General features: G+C 41.6%; 1 protein-coding gene across 4 annotated transcripts in view; it reads right to left on the bottom strand.

Annotated features, from left to right (window-relative positions):
- Positions 1 to 18,668, bottom strand: part of LOC135507578 (serine/threonine-protein kinase DCLK2-like) — a 109,385-nt gene that overhangs the window by 37,014 nt on the left and 53,703 nt on the right. For all 4 annotated transcript variants that reach the window (XR_010450674.1, XM_064927101.1, XM_064927102.1 and 1 more), the window contains exons 9-13: positions 18,270 to 18,327; positions 15,772 to 15,891; positions 7,019 to 7,165; positions 6,131 to 6,264; positions 5,809 to 5,886 (exon numbers count right to left, since the gene is read on the bottom strand). Coding sequence is in view for 3 of the 4 variants with exons in the window: in XM_064927101.1 (XP_064783173.1) it covers positions 5,809 to 5,886; positions 6,131 to 6,264; positions 7,019 to 7,165; positions 15,772 to 15,891; positions 18,270 to 18,327 (537 nt within the window). In the remaining variant the exon portion in view is untranslated. The remainder of the gene's footprint in view (positions 1 to 5,808; positions 5,887 to 6,130; positions 6,265 to 7,018; positions 7,166 to 15,771; positions 15,892 to 18,269; positions 18,328 to 18,668) is intronic.

Here is an 18,668-nt window from a genome sequence, read left to right as displayed (position 1 = left end):
TAACATTGTGTAGTGTACTGTAGGTGTCTGGAGGTTAATTAACATTGTGTAGTGTACTGTAGGTTACATAACATTGTGTAGTGTACTGCAGGTGTCTGGAGGTTAAATAACATTGCGTAGTGTACTGTAGGTTACATAACATTGTGTAGTGTACTGCAGGTGTCTGGAGGTTAAATAACATTGTATAGTGTACTGTAGGTGTCTGGAGGTTAAATAACATTGTGTAGTGTACAGTATGTGTCTGGAGGTTAAATAACATTGTGTAGTGTACTGTAGGTGTCTGGAGGTTAAATAACATTGTGTAGTGTACTGTAGGTTACATAACATTGTGTAGTGTACTGCAGGTGTCTGGAGGTTAAATAACATTGTGTAGTATACTGTAGGTTACATAACATTGTGTAATGTACTGTAGGTGTCTGGAGGTTACATAAGATTGTGTAGTGTACTGTAGGTGTCTGGAGGTTAATTAACATTGTGTAGTGTACTGTAGGTGTCTGGAGGTTAAATAACATTGTGTAGTGTACTGTAGGTGTCTGGAGGTTACATAACATTGTGTAGTATAATGTAGGTTACATAACATTGTGTAGTGTACTGTAGGTGTCTGGAGGTTACATAACATTGTGTAGTATACTGTAGGTTACATAACATTGTGTAGTGTACTGTAGGTGTCTGGAGGTTACATAACATTGCGTAGTGTACTGTAGGTGTCTGGAGGTTACATAACATTGTGTAGTATACTGTAGGTTACATAACATTGTGTAGTGTACTGTAGGTGTCTGGAGGTTACATAACATTGTGTAGTGTACTGTAGGTTACATAACATTGTGTAGTGTACTGTAGGTGTCTGGAGGTTACATAACATTGTGTAGTGTACTGTAGGTTACATAACATTGTGTAGTGTACTGTAGGTGTCTGGAGGTTACATAACATTGCGTAGTGTACTGTAGGTTACATAACATTGTGTAGTATACTGTAGGTTACATAACATTGTGTAGTGTACTGTAGGTGTCTGGAGGTTAAATAACATTGTGTAGTGTACTGTAGGTGTCTGGAGGTTAATTAACATTGTGTAGTGTACTGTAGGTGTCTGGAGGTTACATAACATTGTGTAGTGTACTGTAGGTGTCTGGAGGTTACATAACATTATGTAGTGTACTGTAGGTGTCTGGAGGTTAAATAACATTGTGTAGTGTACTGTAGGTGTCTGGAGGTTACATAACATTGTGTAGTGTACTGTAGGTGTCTGGAGGTTACATAACATTGTGTAGTGTACTGTAGGTTACATAACATTGTGTAGTGTACTGTAGGTTACATAACATTGTGTAGTGTACTGTAGGTTACATAACATTGTGTAGTATACTGTAGGTTACATAACATTGTGTAGTGTACTGTAGGTGTCTGGAGGTTACATAACATTGTGTAGTGTACTGTAGGTGTCTGGAGGTTACATAACATTGTGTAGTATAATGTATGTTACATAACATTGTGTAGTGTACTGTAGGTGTCTGGAGGTTACATAACATTGTGTAGTGTACTGTAGGTTACATAACATTGTGCAGTGTACTGTAGGTGTCTGGAGGTTACATAACATTGTGTAGTGTACTGTAGGTTACATAACATTGTGTAGTATACTGTAGGTTACATAACATTGTGTAGTGTACTGTAGGTGTCTGGAGGTTACATAACATTGCGTAGTGTACTGTAGGTTACATAACATTGTGTAGTATACTGTAGGTTACATAACATTGTGTAGTGTACTGTAGGTTACATAACATTGTGTAGTATACTGTAGGTTACATAACATTGTGTAGTGTACTGCAGGTGTCTGGAGGTTAAATAACATTGTGTAGTGTACTGTAGGTGTCTGGAGGTTACATAACATTGTGTAGTGTACTGTAGGTGTCTGGAGGTTACATAACATTGTGTAGTGTACTGTAGGTGTCTGGAGGTTAATTAACAGTGTGTAGTGTACTGTAGGTTACATAACATTGTGTAGTGTACTGTAGGTTACATAACATTGTGTAGTGTACTGTAGGTGTCTGGAGGTTAATTAACATTGTGTAGTGTACTGTAGGTTACATAACATTGTGTAGTGTACTGCAGGTGTCTGGAGGTTAAATAACATTGTGTAGTGTACTGTATGTGTCTGGAGGTTACATAACATTGTGTAGTGTACTGTAGGTGTCTGGAGGTTACATAACATTGTGTAGTGTACTGTAGGTGTCTGGAGGTTACATAACATTGTGTAGTGTACTGTAGGTTACATAACATTGTGTAGTGTACTGCAGGTGTCTGGAGGTTAAATAACATTGCGTAGTGTACTGTAGGTTACATAACATTGTGTAGTGTACTGCAGGTGTCTGGAGGTTAAATAACATTGTATAGTGTACTGTAGGTGTCTGGAGGTTAAATAACATTGTGTAGTGTACAGTATGTGTCTGGAGGTTAAATAACATTGTGTAGTGTACTGTAGGTGTCTGGAGGTTAAATAACATTGTGTAGTGTACTGTAGGTTACATAACATTGTGTAGTGTACTGCAGGTGTCTGGAGGTTAAATAACATTGTGTAGTATACTGTAGGTTACATAACATTGTGTAGTGTACTGTAGGTGTCTGGAGGTTACATAAGATTGTGTAGTGTACTGTAGGTGTCTGGAGGTTAATTAACATTGTTTAGTGTACTGTAGGTGTCTGGAGGTTAAGTAACATTGTGTAGTGTACTGTAGGTGTCTGGAGGTTACATAACATTGTGTAGTATACTGTAGGTTACATAACATTGTGTAGTGTACTGTAGGTGTCTGGAGGTTACATAACATTGTGTAGTGTACTGTAGGTTACATAACATTGTGTAGTGTACTGTAGGTGTCTGGAGGTTACATAACATTGTGTAGTGTACTGTAGGTTACATAACATTGTGTAGTGTACTGTAGGTGTCTGGAGGTTACATAACATTGCGTAGTGTACTGTAGGTTACATAACATTGTGTAGTATACTGTAGGTTACATAACATTGTGTAGTGTACTGTAGGTTACATAACATTGTGTAGTATACTGTAGGTTACATAACATTGTGTAGTGTACTGCAGGTGTCTGGAGGTTAAATAACATTGTGTAGTGTACTGTAGGTGTCTGGAGGTTACATAACATTGTGTAGTGTACTGTAGGTGTCTGGAGGTTACATAACATTGTGTAGTGTACAGTAGGTGTCTGGAGGTTAAATAACATTGTGTAGTGTACTGTAGGTGTCTGGAGGTTACATAACATTGTGTAGTGTACAGTATGTGTCTGGAGGTTACATAACATTGTATAGTGTACTGTAGGTGTCTGGAGGTTAAATAACATTGTGCAGTGTACTGTAGGTGTCTGGAGGTTAAATAACATTGTGTAGTGTACTGTAGGTGTCTGGAGGTTACATAACATTGTGTAGTGTACTGTAGGTGTCTGGAGGTTAATTAACATTGTGTAGTGTACTGTAGGTTACATAACATTGTGTAGTGTACTGTAGGTTACATAACATTGTGTAGTGTACTGTAGGTGTCTGGAGGTTAATTAACATTGTGTAGTGTACTGTAGGTTACATAACATTGTGTAGTGTACTGCAGGTGTCTGGAGGTTAAATAACATTGTGTAGTGTACTGTATGTGTCTGGAGGTTACATAACATTGTGTAGTGTACTGTAGGTGTCTGGAGGTTACATAACATTGTGTAGTGTACTGTAGGTGTCTGGAGGTTACATAACATTGTGTAGTGTACTGTATGTGTCTGTAGGTTAAATAACATTGTGTAGTGTACTGTAGGTGTCTGGAGGTTACATAACATTGTGTAGTGTACTGTAGGTGTCTGGAGGTTAATTAACATTGTGTAGTGTACTGTAGGTTACATAACATTGTGTAGTGTACTGTAGGTGTCTGGAGGTTAAATAACATTGTGTAGTATACTGTAGGTTACATAACATTGTGTAGTGTACTGTAGGTGTCTGGAGGTTACATAACATTGTGTAGTGTACTGTATGTGTTTGGAGGTTACATAACATTGTGTAGTGTACTGTAGGTGTCTGGAGGTTAAATAACATTGTATAGTGTACTGTAGGTGTCTGGAGGTTACATAACATTGTGTAGTGTACTGTAGGTGTCTGGAGGTTACATAACATTGTGTAGTGTACTGTAGGTGTCTGGAGGTTACATAACATTGTGTAGTGTACTGTAGGTGTCTGGAGGTTACATAACATTGTGTAGTGTACTGTAGGTGTCTGGAGGTTACATAACATTGTGTAGTGTACTGTAGGTGTCTGGAGGTTACATAACATTGTGTAGTGTACTGTAGGTTACATAACATTGTGTAGTGTACTGCAGGTGTCTGGAGGTTAAATAACATTGTGTAGTGTACTGTAGGTGTCTGGAGGTTAAATAACATTGTGTAGTGTACAGTATGTGTCTGGAGGTTAAATAACATTGTGTAGTGTACTGTAGGTGTCTGGAGGTTAAATAACATTGTGTAGTGTACTGTAGGTTACATAACATTGTGTAGTGTACTGCAGGTGTCTGGAGGTTAAATAACATTGTGTAGTATACTGTAGGTTACATAACATTGTGTAGTGTACTGTAGGTGTCTGGAGGTTACATAACATTGTGTAGTGTACTGTAGGTGTCTGGAGGTTACATAACATTGTGTAGTGTACTGTAGGTGTCTGGAGGTTACATAACATTGTGTAGTGTACTGTAGTATACTGTAGGTTACATAACATTGTGTAGTGTACTGTAGGTGTCTGGAGGTTACATAACATTGTGTAGTGTACTGTAGGTGTCTGGAGGTTACATAACATTGTGTAGTGTACTGTAGGTTACATAACATTGTGTAGTGTACTGCAGGTGTCTGGAGGTTAAATAACATTGCGTAGTGTACTGTAGGTTACATAACATTGTGTAGTGTACTGCAGGTGTCTGGAGGTTAAATAACATTGTGTAGTGTACAGTATGTGTCTGGAGGTTAAATAACATTGTGTAGTGTACTGTAGGTGTCTGGAGGTTAAATAACATTGTGTAGTGTACTGTAGGTTACATAACATTGTGTAGTGTACTGCAGGTGTCTGGAGGTTAAATAACATTGTGTAGTATACTGTAGGTTACATAACATTGTGTAGTATACTGTAGGTGTCTGGAGGTTACATAAGATTGTGTAGTGTACTGTAGGTGTCTGGAGGTTAATTAACATTGTGTAGTGTACTGTAGGTGTCTGGAGGTTAAATAACATTGTGTAGTGTACTGTAGGTGTCTGGAGGTTAAATAACATTGTGTAGTGTACTGTAGGTGTTCTGGAGGTTAAATAACATTGTGTAGTGTACTGTAGGTGTCTGGAGGTTAAATAACATTGTGTAGTGTACTGTAGGTGTCTGGAGGTTAAATAACATTGTGTAGTGTACTGTAGGTGTCTGGAGGTTAAATAACATTTTGTAGTGTACTGTAGGTGTCTGGAGGTTACATAACATTGTGTAGTGTACTGTAGGTGTCTGGAGGTTACATAACATTGTGTAGTGTACTGTAGGTGTCTGGAGGTTACATAACATTGTGTAGTGTACTGTAGGTATCTGGAGGTTAATTAACATTGTGTAGTGTACTGTAGGTGTCTGGAGGTTAAATAACATTTTGTAGTGTACTGTAGGTGTCTGGAGGTTACATAACATTGTGTAGTGTACTGTAGGTGTCTGGAGGTTACATAACATTGTGTAGTGTACTGTAGGTATCTGGAGGTTACATAACATTGTGTAGTGTACTGTAGGTGTCTGGAGGTTAAATAACATTGTGCAGTGTACCTGCGGAAGGGAGGAAAGCCACACAGCAGGATGTAAGTGATGACCCCAGTTGCCCAGATATCCACCTTCAGACCATAACTGGGGGGAGAGAGAGAGAAGAGATGGGGAAAGAGCAGAGGGGGAAGAGAGAGAGCAGAGAGAGACAGCAGAGCAAGAAAGAGAGGGAAAGCGAGAGCAGAGAGGGAAAGAGAGCGAGCAGAGAGAGAGAAATATGAAGGAAGTGTTGTTTAACATCCGTGTGGGATTCCTCTTCAGTGGCGCTAGTCACTGAAGAGGATGCTATGGATACAGGTACAGGTTCCCTGAGTTGGCAGTAACTCACCCAGCCTCAGCGATGATCTCAGGGGCCACGTAGGTGGGGGTTCCACACACGGTGTGCAGGGGCCCCTCAACCACAGTGGCCAGACCAAAGTCCCCCAGCTTCAGAGACTTAGTGCCGTCAAGGTACTCACACACCTAAGGGACAGACACACAAAACATAGTTACCAACTCATTTCACCTCAATTCAAAAGGCATTGTGCATTTCATATGCAAATACTTTAGCATGCCATATGAAAATCTGAGATCTCATATCCATAGTACACAGCGTTGTACGAGATCATCAGTTTCTTGGCAATTTCTTGCATGGAATAGCCTTCATTTCTCAGAACAAGAATACACTGACACGTTTCAGAAGAAAGTTCTTAGTTTCTGGCCATTTTGAGCCTGTAATCGAACCCACAAATGCTGATGCTCCAGATACCCAACTAGTCTACAGAAGGTGAGTTTTATTGCTTCTTTAATCAGAATAACAGTTTTCAGCTGTGCTAACATAATTACAAAAGGGTTTTATAATGAATAGCCTTTTAAAATGCTAAACTTGGATTAGCAAACACAGGAGTGATGGTTGCTGATAATTGGCCTCCGTACGCCTATGTAGATATTCCATTAAAAATCTGCCGTTTCCAGCTACAATAGTCATTTACAACATTAACACTGTATTCCTGATCAATTTGATGTTATTTAATGGACAAAGAAAATTGCTTTTATTTAAAAAACAAGGACATTTCTACGTGACCCCAAACTTTTGAAAGGTAGTGTATGTCTCGGCCACTCTGGTGGAACTGTGTCACAACAATTCTGACATAACTACTGTATGTCAATTCAACAACATATGATCTTACAGTGTAGCTGGCTACCCCAGTCTTCAGTGTGGTCCCTCACTACTCACCAGCAGGTTCTCAGGCTTGATGTCTCTGTGTACTATGTTCATGTTGTGGAGGTACTTCAGGGCTCCAGCCAGGTTAAACACCATGACACTGGCATCTCTCTCTGTGTACTTAGTGGAGGACGTGATGGCATCAAACAGGTCGCCACCCTGCAGGAAATGGACGCATTAGACACATTCATGTTGAATTAAGAACTTACCTAAATGAAAAGGTACCTAAAATATTAATGTTGCATGCACTGATGAAGTGCAGAATACTGCTGCAGTGGTCAGTAGTGGTTGACTAGATACTGTAGAGGTCATTGGTGGTTGACTAGATACTGTAGAGGTCAGTAGTGGTTGACTAGATACTGTAGAGGTCATTGGTGGTTGACTAGATACTGTAGAGGTCATTGGTGGTTGACTAGATACTGCAGTGGTCACTAGTGGTTGACTAGATACTGCGGAGATCACTAGTGGTTGACTAGATACTGTAGAGGTCATTGGTGGTTCACTAGATACTGTAGAGGTCATTGGTGGTTGACTAGATACTGTAGAGGTCATTGGTGGTTGACTAGACACTGTAGAGGTTGACTAGATACTGTAGAGGTCATTAGTGGTTGACTAGATACTGTAGTGGTCAGAAGTGGTTGACTAGATACTGTAGTGGTCGGTAGTGGTTGAATAGATACTGTAATGGTTGACTAGATACTGTAGAGGTCATTGGTGGTTGACTAGATAATGTAGTGGTCAGAAGTGGTTGACTAGATACTGTAGAGGTCATTAGTGGTTGAAGAGATACAGTAGAGGTCAGTAGTGGTTGACTAGATACTGTAGAGGTCATTGGTGGTTGACTAGATACTGTAGAGGTCATTGGTGGATGACTAGATACTGTAGAGGTCATTGGTGGTTGACTAGATACTGTAGAGGTCATTGGTGGTTGACTAGATACTGTAGAGGTCATTGGTGGTTGACTAGATAATGTAGTGGTCAGTAGTGGTTGAATAGATACTGTAGAGGTCAGTAGTGGTTGACTAAATACTGTAGAGGTCAGAAGTGGTTGACTAGATACTGTAGGTCATTGGTGGTTGACTAGATACTGTAGAGGTCATTGGTGGTTGAATAGATACTGTAGAGTTTGACTAGATACTGTAGCGGTCAGTAGAGGTTGACTAGATACTGTAGTGGTCAGAAGTGGTTGACTAGATACTGTAGTGGTCGGTAGTGGTTGAATAGATACTGTAGTGGTTGACTAGATACTGTAAAGGTCATTGGTGGTTGACTAGATAATGTAGTGGTCAGAAGTGGTTGATTAGATACTGTAGAGGTCATTAGTGGTTGAAGAGATACAGTAGAGGTCAGTAGTGGTTGAATAGATACAGTAGAGGTCAGAAGTGTTTGACTAGATACTGTAGAGGTCAGGAGTGGTTGACTAGATACTGTAGAGGTCAGTAGTGGTTGACTAGATACTGTAGAGGTCAGTAGTGGTTGAATAGATACTGTAGTGGTCAGAAGTGGTTGACTAGATACTGTTGTGGTTAACTAGATACTGTAGAGGTCGGTAGTGGTTGAATAGATACTGTAGTGGTTGACTAAATACTGTAGAGGTCAGTAGTGGTTGACTAGATACTGTAGAGGTCATTGGTGGTTGACTAGATAATGTAGTGGTCAGTAGTGGGTGAATAGATACTGTAGAGGTCAGAAGTGGTTGACTAGATACTGTAGAGGTCATTAGTGTTTGACTAGATACTGTAGAGGTCAGTAGTGGTTGAATTGATCAGTAGAGGTCAGTAGTGGTTGACTAGATACTGTAGAGGTCAGTAGTGGTTGACTAGATACTGTAGAGGTCAGTAGTGGTTGACTAGATACTGTCGAGGTCAGTAGTGTTTGAATAGATACTGTAGTGGTCAGAAGTGGTTGACTAGATACTGTAGAGGTCGGTAGTGGTTGAATAGATACTGTAGTGGTTGACTAAAAACTGTAGAGGTCAGTAGTGGTTGACTAGATACTGTAGAGGTCAGTAGTGGTTGACTAGATACTGTAGTGGTCAGAAGTGGTTGACTAGATACTGTAGTGGTTAACTAGATACTGTAGAGGTCGGTAGTGGTTGAATAGACACTGTAGTGGTTGACTGAATACTGTAGAGGTCAGTGGTGGTTGAATAGATACTGTAGTGGTCAGAAGTGGTTAACTAGATACTGTAGAGGTCGGTAGTGGTTGAATAGATACTGTAGTGGTTCACTAAATACTATAGAGGTCAGTAGTGGTTGAATAGATACAGTAGAGGTCAGAAGTGGTTAACTAGATACTGTAGAGGTCGGTAGTGGTTGAATAGATACTGTAGTGGTTGACTAAATACTGTAGAGATCAGTAGTGGTTGACTAGATACTGTAGAGGTCAGTAGTGGTTGACTAGATGCTGTAGAGGTCAGTAGTGGTTGAATAGATACTGTAGTGGTCAGAAGTGGTTGACTAGATACTGTAGTGGTTAACTAGATACTGTAGAGGTCGGTAGTGGTTGAATAGATACTGTAGTGGTTGACTAAATACTGTAGAGGTCAGTAGTGGTTGACTAGATACTGTAGAGGTCAGTAGTGGTTGACTAGATACTGTAGTGGTCAGTAGTGGTTGACTAGATACTGTAGTGGTCAGAAGTGGTTGACTAGATACTGTAGTGGTTGACTAGATACTGTAGAGGTCATTGGTGGTTAACTAGATAATGTAGTGGTCAGTAGTGGGTGAATAGATACTGTAGAGGTCAGAAGTGGTTGACTAGATACTGTAGAGGTCATTAGTGTTTGACTAGATACTGTAGAGGTCAGTAGTGGTTGAATAGATACAGTAGAGGTCAGTAGTGGTTGATTAGATACAGTAGAGGTCAGTAGTGGTTGACTAGATACTGTAGTGGTTAACTAGATACTGTAGAGGTCGGTAGTGGTTGAATAGATACTGTAGTGGTTGACTAAATACTGTAGAGGTCAGTAGTGGTTGACTAGATAATGTAGTGGTCAGAAGTGGTTGACTAGATACTGTAGAGGTCATTAGTGGTTGAATAGATACAGTAGAGGTCAGTAGTGGTTGAATAGATACAGTAGAGGTCAGTAGTGGTTGACTAGATACTGTAGTGGTTAACTAGATACTGTAGAGGTCGGTAGTGGTTGAATAGATACTGTAGTGGTTGACTAAATACTGTAGAGGTCAGTAGTGGTTGACTAGATACTGTAGTGGTCAGTAGTGGGTGAATAGATACTGTAGAGGTCAGAAGTGGTTGACTAGATACTGTAGAGGTCAGTAGTGGTTGAATAGATACAGTAGAGGTCAGTAGTGGTTGACTAGATACTGTAGAGGTCAGTAGTGGTTGAATAGATACTGTAGTGGTCAGAAGTGGTTAACTAGATACTGTAGAGGTCGGTAGTGGTTGAATAGATACTGTAGTGGTTGACTAAATACTGTAGAGGTCAGTAGTGGTTGACTAGATAATGTAGTGGTCAGAAGTGGTTGACTAGATACTGTAGAGGTCATTAGTGGTTGAATAGATACAGTAGAGGTCAGTAGTGGTTGATTAGATACAGTAGAGGTCAGTAGTGGTTGACTAGATACTGTAGTGGTTAACTAGATACTGTAGAGGTCGGTAGTGGTTGAATAGATACTGTAGTGGTTGACTAAATACTGTAGAGGTCAGTAGTGGTTGACTAGATAATGTAGTGGTCAGAAGTGGTTGACTAGATACTGTAGAGGTCATTAGTGGTTGAATAGATATAGTAGAGGTCAGTAGTGGTTGAATAGATACAGTAGAGGTCAGTAGTGGTTGACTAGATACGGTAGTGGTTAACTAGATACTGTAGAGGTCGGTAGTGGTTGAATAGATACTGTAGTGGTTGACTAAATACTGTAGAGGTCAGTAGTGGTTGACTAGATACTGTAGTGGTCAGTAGTGGGTGAATAGATACTGTAGAGGTCAGAAGTGGTTGACTAGATACTGTAGAGGTCATTAGTGTTTGACTAGATACTGTAGAGGTCAGTAGTGGTTGAATAGATACAGTAGAGGTCAGTAGTGGTTGACTAGATACTGTAGTGGTTAACTAGATACTGTAGAGGTCGGTTGTGGTTGAATAGATACTGTAGTGGTCAGAAGTGGTTAACTAGATACTGTAGAGGTCGGTAGTGGTTGAATAGATACTGTAGTGGTTGACTAAATACTGTAGAGGTCATTGGTGGTTGACTAGATAATGTAGTGGTCAGTAGTGGTTGACTAGATACTGTAGTGGTCAGAAGTGGTTGACTAGATACTGTAGTGGTTAACTAGATACTGTAGAGGTCGGTAGTGGTTGAATAGATACTGTAGTGGTTGACTCAATACTGTAGAGGTCAGTAGTGGTTGACTAGATACTGTAGAGGTCAGTAGTGGTTGACTAGATACTGTAGTGGTCAGTAGTGGTTGACTAGATACTGTAGTGGTCAGAAGTGGTTGACTAGATACTGTAGTGGTTGACTAGATACTGTAGAGGTCAGTAGTGGTTGACTAGATACTGTAGTGGTCAGTAGTGGTTGACTAGATACTGTAGTGGTTGACTAAATACTGTAGAGGTCAATAGTGGTTGACTAGATACTGTAGAGGTCAGTAGTGGTTGACTAGATACTGTAGTGGTCAGTAGTGGTTGACTAGATACTGTAGTGGTCAGAAGTGGTTGACTAGATACTGTAGTGGTTGACTAGATACTGTAGAGGTCATTGGTGGTTGACTAGATAATGTAGTGGTCAGTAGTGGGTGAATAGATACTGTAGAGGTCAGAAGTGGTTGACTAGATACTGTAGAGGTCATTAGTGTTTGACTAGATACTGTAGAGGTCAGTAGTGGTTGAATAGATACTGTAGTGGTCAGAAGTGGTTAACTAGATACTGTAGAGGTCGGTAGTGGTTGAATAGATACAGTAGAGGTCAGTAGTGGTTGATTAGATACAGTAGAGGTCAGTAGTGGTTGACTAGATACTGTAGAGGTCATTAGTGGTTGAATAGATACAGTAGAGGTCAGTAGTGGTTGATTAGATACAGTAGAGGTCAGTAGTGTTTGACTAGATACTGTAGAGGTCAGTAGTGGTTGAATAGATACTGTAGTGGTCAGAAGTGGTTAACTAGATACTGTAGAGGTCGGTAGTGGTTGAATAGATACTGTAGTGGTTGACTAAATACTGTAGAGGTCAGTAGTGGTTGACTAGATACTGTAGTGGTCAGTAGTGGGTGAATAGATACTGTAGAGGTCAGAAGTGGTTGACTAGATACTGTAGAGGTCGGTAGTGGTTGAATAGATACTGTAGTGGTTGACTAAATACTGTAGAGGTCAGTAGTGGTTGACTAGATACTGTAGTGGTCAGTAGTGGGTGAATAGATACAGTAGAGGTCAGTAGTGGTTGACTAGATACTGTAGTGGTCAGAAGTGGTTAACTAGATACTGTAGAGGTCGGTAGTGGTTGAATAGATACTGTAGTGGTTGACTAAATAATGTAGTGGTCAGTAGTGGTTGACTAGATACGGTAGTGGTCAGAAGTGGTTGACTAGATACTGTAGTGGTTAACTAGATACTGTAGAGGTCGGTAGTGGTTGAATAGATACTGTAGTGGTTGACTAGATACTGTAGAGGTCATTGGTGGTTGACTAGATACTGTAGAGGTCAGTAGTGGTTGAATAGATACTGTAGTGGTCAGAAGTGGTTGACTAGATACTGTAGTGGTTAACTAGATACTGTAGAGGTCGGTTGTGGTTGAATAGATACTGTAGTGGTTGACTAAATACTGTAGAGGTCAGTAGTGGTTGACTAGATACTGTAGTGGTCAGTAGTGGGTGAATAGATACTGTAGAGGTCAGAAGTGGTTGACTAGATACTGTAGAGGTCATTAGTGTTTGACTAGATACTGTAGAGGTCAGTAGTGGTTGAATAGATACAGTAGAGGTCAGTAGTGGTTGACTAGATACTGTAGAGGTAAGTAGTGGTTGAATAGATACTGTAGTGGTCAGTAGTGGTTGACTAGATACTGTAGTGGTCAGAAGTGGTTGACTAGATACTGTAGTGGTTGACTAGATACTGTAGAGGTCATTGGTGGTTGACTAGATACTGTAGAGGTCATTGGTGGTTGACTAGATACTGTAGAGGTCATTGGTGGTTGACTAGATAATGTAGTGGTCAGTAGTGGTTGAATAGATACTGTAGAGGTCAGTAGTGGTTGAATAGATACTGTAGAGGTCAGAAGTGGTTGACTAGATACTGTAGAGGTCAGTAGTGGTTGACTAGATACTGTCGAGGTCAGTAGTGGTTGAATAGATACTGTAGTGGTCAGAAGTGGTTGACTAGATACTGTAGTGGTTAACTAGATACTGTAGAGGTCGGTAGTGGTTGAATAGATACTGTAGTGGTTGACTAAAAACTGTAGAGGTCAGTAGTGGTTGACTAGATACTGTAGAGGTCAGTAGTGGTTGACTAGATACTGTAGAGGTCAGTAGTGGTTGAATAGATACTGTAGTGGTTGACTAAATACTGTAGAGGTCAGTAGTGGTTGACTAGATACTGTAGAGGTCAGTAGTGGTTGAATAGATACTGTAGGGTTCAGAAGTGGTTGACTAGATACTGTAGTGGTTAACTAGATACTGTAGAGGTCAGTAGTGGTTGAATAGATACTGTAGTGGTTGACTAAATACTGTAAAGGTCAGTAGTGGTTGACTAGATACTGTAGAGGTCAGTAGTGGTTGACTAGATACTGTAGTGGTCAGTAGTGGTTGACTAGATACTGTAGAGGTCAGTAGTAGTAGACTAGATACTGCAGAGGTCAGTAGTGGTTGACTAGATACTGTAGAGGTCAGTAGTGGTTGAATAGATACTGTAGAGGTCGGTAGTGGTTGACTAGATACTGTAGAGGTCAGTAGTGGTTAACTAGATACTGTACATGTCAGTAGTGGTTGACTAGATACTGTAGAGGTCAGTAGTGGTTGACTAGATACAGTAGAGGTCAGTAGTGGTTGACTAGATAATGTAGAGGTCATTAGTGGTTGACTAGATACTGTGGAGGTCAGTAGTGGTTGAATAGATACAGTAGAGGTCAGTAGTGGTTGACTAGATACTGTAGAGGTCAGTAGTGGTTGACTAGATACTGTCGAGGTCAGTAGTGGTTAACTAAATACTGTAGAGGTCAGTAGTGGTTGACTAGATACTGTAGAGGTCATTGGTGGTTGACTAGATAATGTAGTGGTCAGTAGTGGTTGAATAGATACTGTAGAGGTCAGTAGTAGTAGACTAGATACTGTAGAGGTCAGTAGTGGTAGACTAGATACTGTAGAGGTTAGTAGTGGTAGACTAGATACTGTAGAGGTCAGTAGTGGTAGACTAGATACTGTAGAGGTTAGTAGTGGTTGACTAGATACTGTAGAGGTCAGTAGTGGTTGACTAGATACTGTAGAGGTCAGTAGTGGTTGACTAGATACTGTAGAGGTTAGTAGTGGTTGACTAGATACTGTAGAGGTCAGTAGTGGTTGACTAGATACTGTAGAGGTCAGTAGTGGTTAACTAGATACTGTACATGTCAGTAGTGGTTGACTAGATACTGTAGAGGTCAGTAGTGGTTGACTAGATACTGTAGAGGTCAGTAGTGGTTGACTAGATACAGTAGAGGTCAGTAGTGGTTGACTAGATAATGTAGAGGTCATTAGTGGTTGACTAGATACTGTGGAGGTCAGTAGTGGTTGAATAGATACAGTAGAGGTCAGTAGTGGTTGACTAGATACTGTAGAGGTCAGTAGTGGTTGACTAGATACTGTCGAGGTCAGTAGTGGTTAACTAAATACTGTAGAGGTCAGTAGTGGTTGACTAGATACTGTAGAGGTCATTGGTGGTTGACTAGATAATGTAGTGGTCAGTAGTGGTTGAATAGATACTGTAGAGGTCAGTAGTAGTAGACTAGATACTGTAGAGGTCAGTAGTGGTAGACTAGATACTGTAGAGGTTAGTAGTGGTAGACTAGATACTGTAGAGGTCAGTAGTGGTAGACTAGATACTGTAGAGGTTAGTAGTGGTTGACTAGATACTGTAGAGGTCAGTAGTGGTTGACTAGATACTGTAGAGGTCAGTAGTGGTTGACTAGATACTGTAGAGGTTAGTAGTGGTTGACTAGATACTGTAGAGGTCAGTAGTGGTTGACTAGATACTGTAGAGGTCAGTAGTGGTTGACTAGATACTGTAGAGGTCAGTAGTGGTTGACTAGATACTGTAGAGGTCAGTAGTGGTTGACTAGATACTGTAGAGGTTAGTAGTGGTTGAATAGATACTGTAGTGGTCAGAAGTGGTTAACTAGATACTGTAGAGGTCGGTAGTGGTTGAATAGATACTGTAGTGGTTGACTAAATACTGTAGAGGTCAGTAGTGGTTGACTAGATACTGTAGAGGTCAGTAGTGGTTGACTAGATACTGTAGAGGTCAGTAATGGTTGACTAGATACTGTAGAGGCCAGTAGTGGTTGACTAGATACTGTAGAGGTTAGTAGTGGTTGACTAGATACTGTAGAGGTCAGTAGTGGTTGACTAGATACTGTAGAGGTCAGTAGTGGTTGACTAGATACTGTAGAGGTCAGTAGTGGTTGACTAGATACTGTAGAGGTCAGTAGTGGTTGACTAGATACTGTAGAGGTCAGTAGTGGTTGACTAGATACTGTAGAGGTTAGTAGTGGTTGACTAGATACTGTAGAGTTTAGTAGTGGTTGACTAGATACTGTAGAGGTCAGTAGTGGTTGAACGTACCTTGACTAGCTCCATGACCAGGTAGAGTTCAGTGGGTGTGTCCACCTCGTCTATCAGCTGGATAATGTTGGGGTGTTTGACTCTCCTCAGCACAGCCACTTCATTCTCTATCAGGTGCTCCTGCACACACACACATGCAAACGTGAGCACACACGCGCACGTGAGCACACACGCGCACGTGAGCACACACACGCACGTGAGCACACACACGCACGTGAGCACACACGCGAGCACACACAGTGAGTGGACAGTGGTTAGGTATTCCACCCTGCATTATTAACCCGCAGGCCGACAGACATTAATTGTGTTAATTGTGTTGTTAATTGTGTTGGTCATTGATCCTGTTAATATGGTACTGGGATGGTACTTTGATCCTGTTGATACATGGTACTGGGACTGTCAGCAACACTGTGAGAGAACAGTCTCTCTGTTGATACATGGTACTGGGACTGTCAGCAACACTCTGAGAGAACAGTCTCTGTTGATACATGGTACTGGGACTCCATCAGCAACACTGTCTGAGAGAACAGTCTCTCTGTTGATACATGGTACTGGGACTGTCAGCAACGCTGTCTGAGAGAACAGTCTCTCTGTTGATACATGGTACTGGGACTGTCAGCAACGCTGTCTGAGAGAACAGTCTCTCTGTTGATACATGGTACTGGGACTGTCAGCAACGCTGTCTGAGAGAACAGTCTCTCTGTTGATACATGGTACTGGGACTGTCAGCAACGCTGTCTGAGAGAACAGTCTCTCTGTTGATACATGGTACTGGGACTGTCAGCAACGCTGTCTGAGAGAACAGTCTCTCTGTTGATACATGGTACTGGGACTGTCAGCAACGCTGTCTGAGAGAACAGTCTCTCTGTTGATACATGGTACTGGGACTCCATCAGCAACGCTGTCTGAGAGAACAGTCTCTGTTGATACATGGTACTGGGACTGTCAGCAACACTGTCTGAGAGAACAGTCTCTCTGTTGATACATGGTACTGGGACTCCATCAGCAACGCTGTCTGAGAGAACATTCTCTCTGTTGATACATGGTACTGGGACTCCGTCAGCAACGCTGTCTGAGAGAACAGTCTCTCTGTTGATACATGGTACTGGGACTCCATCAGCAACACTGTCTGAGAGAACAGTCTCTCTGTTGATACATGGTACTGGGACGGTCAGCAACGCTTTCTGAGAGAACATTCTCTGTTGATACATGGTACTGGGACTCCATCAGCAACACTGTCTGAGAGAACAGTCTCTCTGTTGATACATGGTACTGGGACGGTCAGCAACGCTTTCTGAGAGAACATTCTCTGTTGATACATGGTACTGGGACTCCGTCAGCAACACTGTGAGAGAACAGTCTCTCTGTTGATACATGGTACTGGGACTGTCAGCAACGCTGTCTGAGAGAACAGTCTCTCTGTTGATACATGGTACTGGGACTGTCAGCAACGCTGTCTGAGAGAACAGTCTCTCTGTTGATACATGGTACTGGGCCTCCGTCAGCAACGCTGTCTGAGAGAACAGTCTCTGTTGATACATGGTACTGGGACTCCATCAGCAACACTGTCTGAGAGAACAGTCTCTCTGTTGATACATGGTACTGGGACTGTCAGCAACGCTGTCTGAGAGAACAGTCTCTCTGTTGATACATGGTACTGGGACTGTCAGCAACGCTGTCTGAGAGAACAGTCTCTCTGTTGATACATGGTACTGGGACTGTCAGCAACGCTGTCTGAGAGAACAGTCTCTCTTTGATACATGGTACTGGGACTGTCAGCAACGCTGTCTGAGAGAACAGTCTCTCTGTTGATACATGGTACTGGGACTGTCAGCAACGCTGTCTGAGAGAACAGTCTCTCTGTTGATACATGGTACTGGGACTGTCAGCAACGCTGTCTGAGAGAACAGTCTCTCTGTTGATACATGGTACTGGGACTGTCAGCAACACTGTGAGAGAACAGTCTCTGTTGATACATGGTACTGGGCCTCCGTCAGCAACGCTGTCTGAGAGAACAGTCTCTCTGTTGATACATGGTACTGGGACTGTCAGCAACGCTGTCTGAGAGAACAGTCTCTCTGTTGATACATGGTACTGGGACTCCGTCAGCAACGCTGTCTGAGAGAACAGTCTCTCTGTTGATACATGGTACTGGGACTTTCAGCAACACTGTCTGAGAGAACAGTCTCTCTGTTGATACATGGTACTGGGACTGTCAGCAACACTGTCTGAGAGAACAGTCTCTCTGTTGATACATGGTACTGGGACTCCGTCAGCAACGCTGTCTGAGAGAACAGTCTCTGTTGATACATGGTACTGGGACTGTCAGCAACACTGTCTGAGAGAACAGTCTCTCTGTTGATACATGGTACTGGGACTATCAGCAACACATTCATTCACCACGTTACAACCTGGGTTGCTGAGCTCAGCTGCTATTGGGTGACACAGTCAAAGAAATACAGTGGCAACAACATATTCTCTCTCTCTTGCTGTCTTACCTTTCCACTGCACTTGGCCTTGTCAATGATCTTCAGTGCATACTCCTTCCCAGTGGACCTATAAAGACATACAGCAACACTAGTCCTTCAAATCATGGTATATTGTGTTTACTGTAAATCCTTCAAACCAACCCAAATCATATGCAACCATCTGCCAAACCATAACATTTTTTAACAAGTTTGAAAGGCACTTTTTTTAGTGTTTCATCACAAACTAAGATTCTAAGTTCTATCCAACAGTAGACTGAACAGTGTTGCATCCCCATCATAGGCTGACACATCAGACAGTGCGTGACGGTGTATTGGAGAGTTTAGCCCTTCTGATTAGAGGAAGGAGTCTTCTCTCTGTATATTACAGACAAACTGCTGAGTCAGAAGGGAAACGGTAATGAAGTGGAT

The sequence above is a fragment of the Oncorhynchus masou genome, chromosome 21, assembly GCF_036934945.1.
Source record: "Oncorhynchus masou masou isolate Uvic2021 chromosome 21, UVic_Omas_1.1, whole genome shotgun sequence".
In the NCBI taxonomy this organism is placed as follows: Eukaryota; Metazoa; Chordata; class Actinopteri; order Salmoniformes; family Salmonidae; genus Oncorhynchus; species Oncorhynchus masou.
The sequence above is the reverse complement of the archived record's forward strand: the minus strand, read 5'-3'. Positions and strand labels throughout refer to the sequence as shown.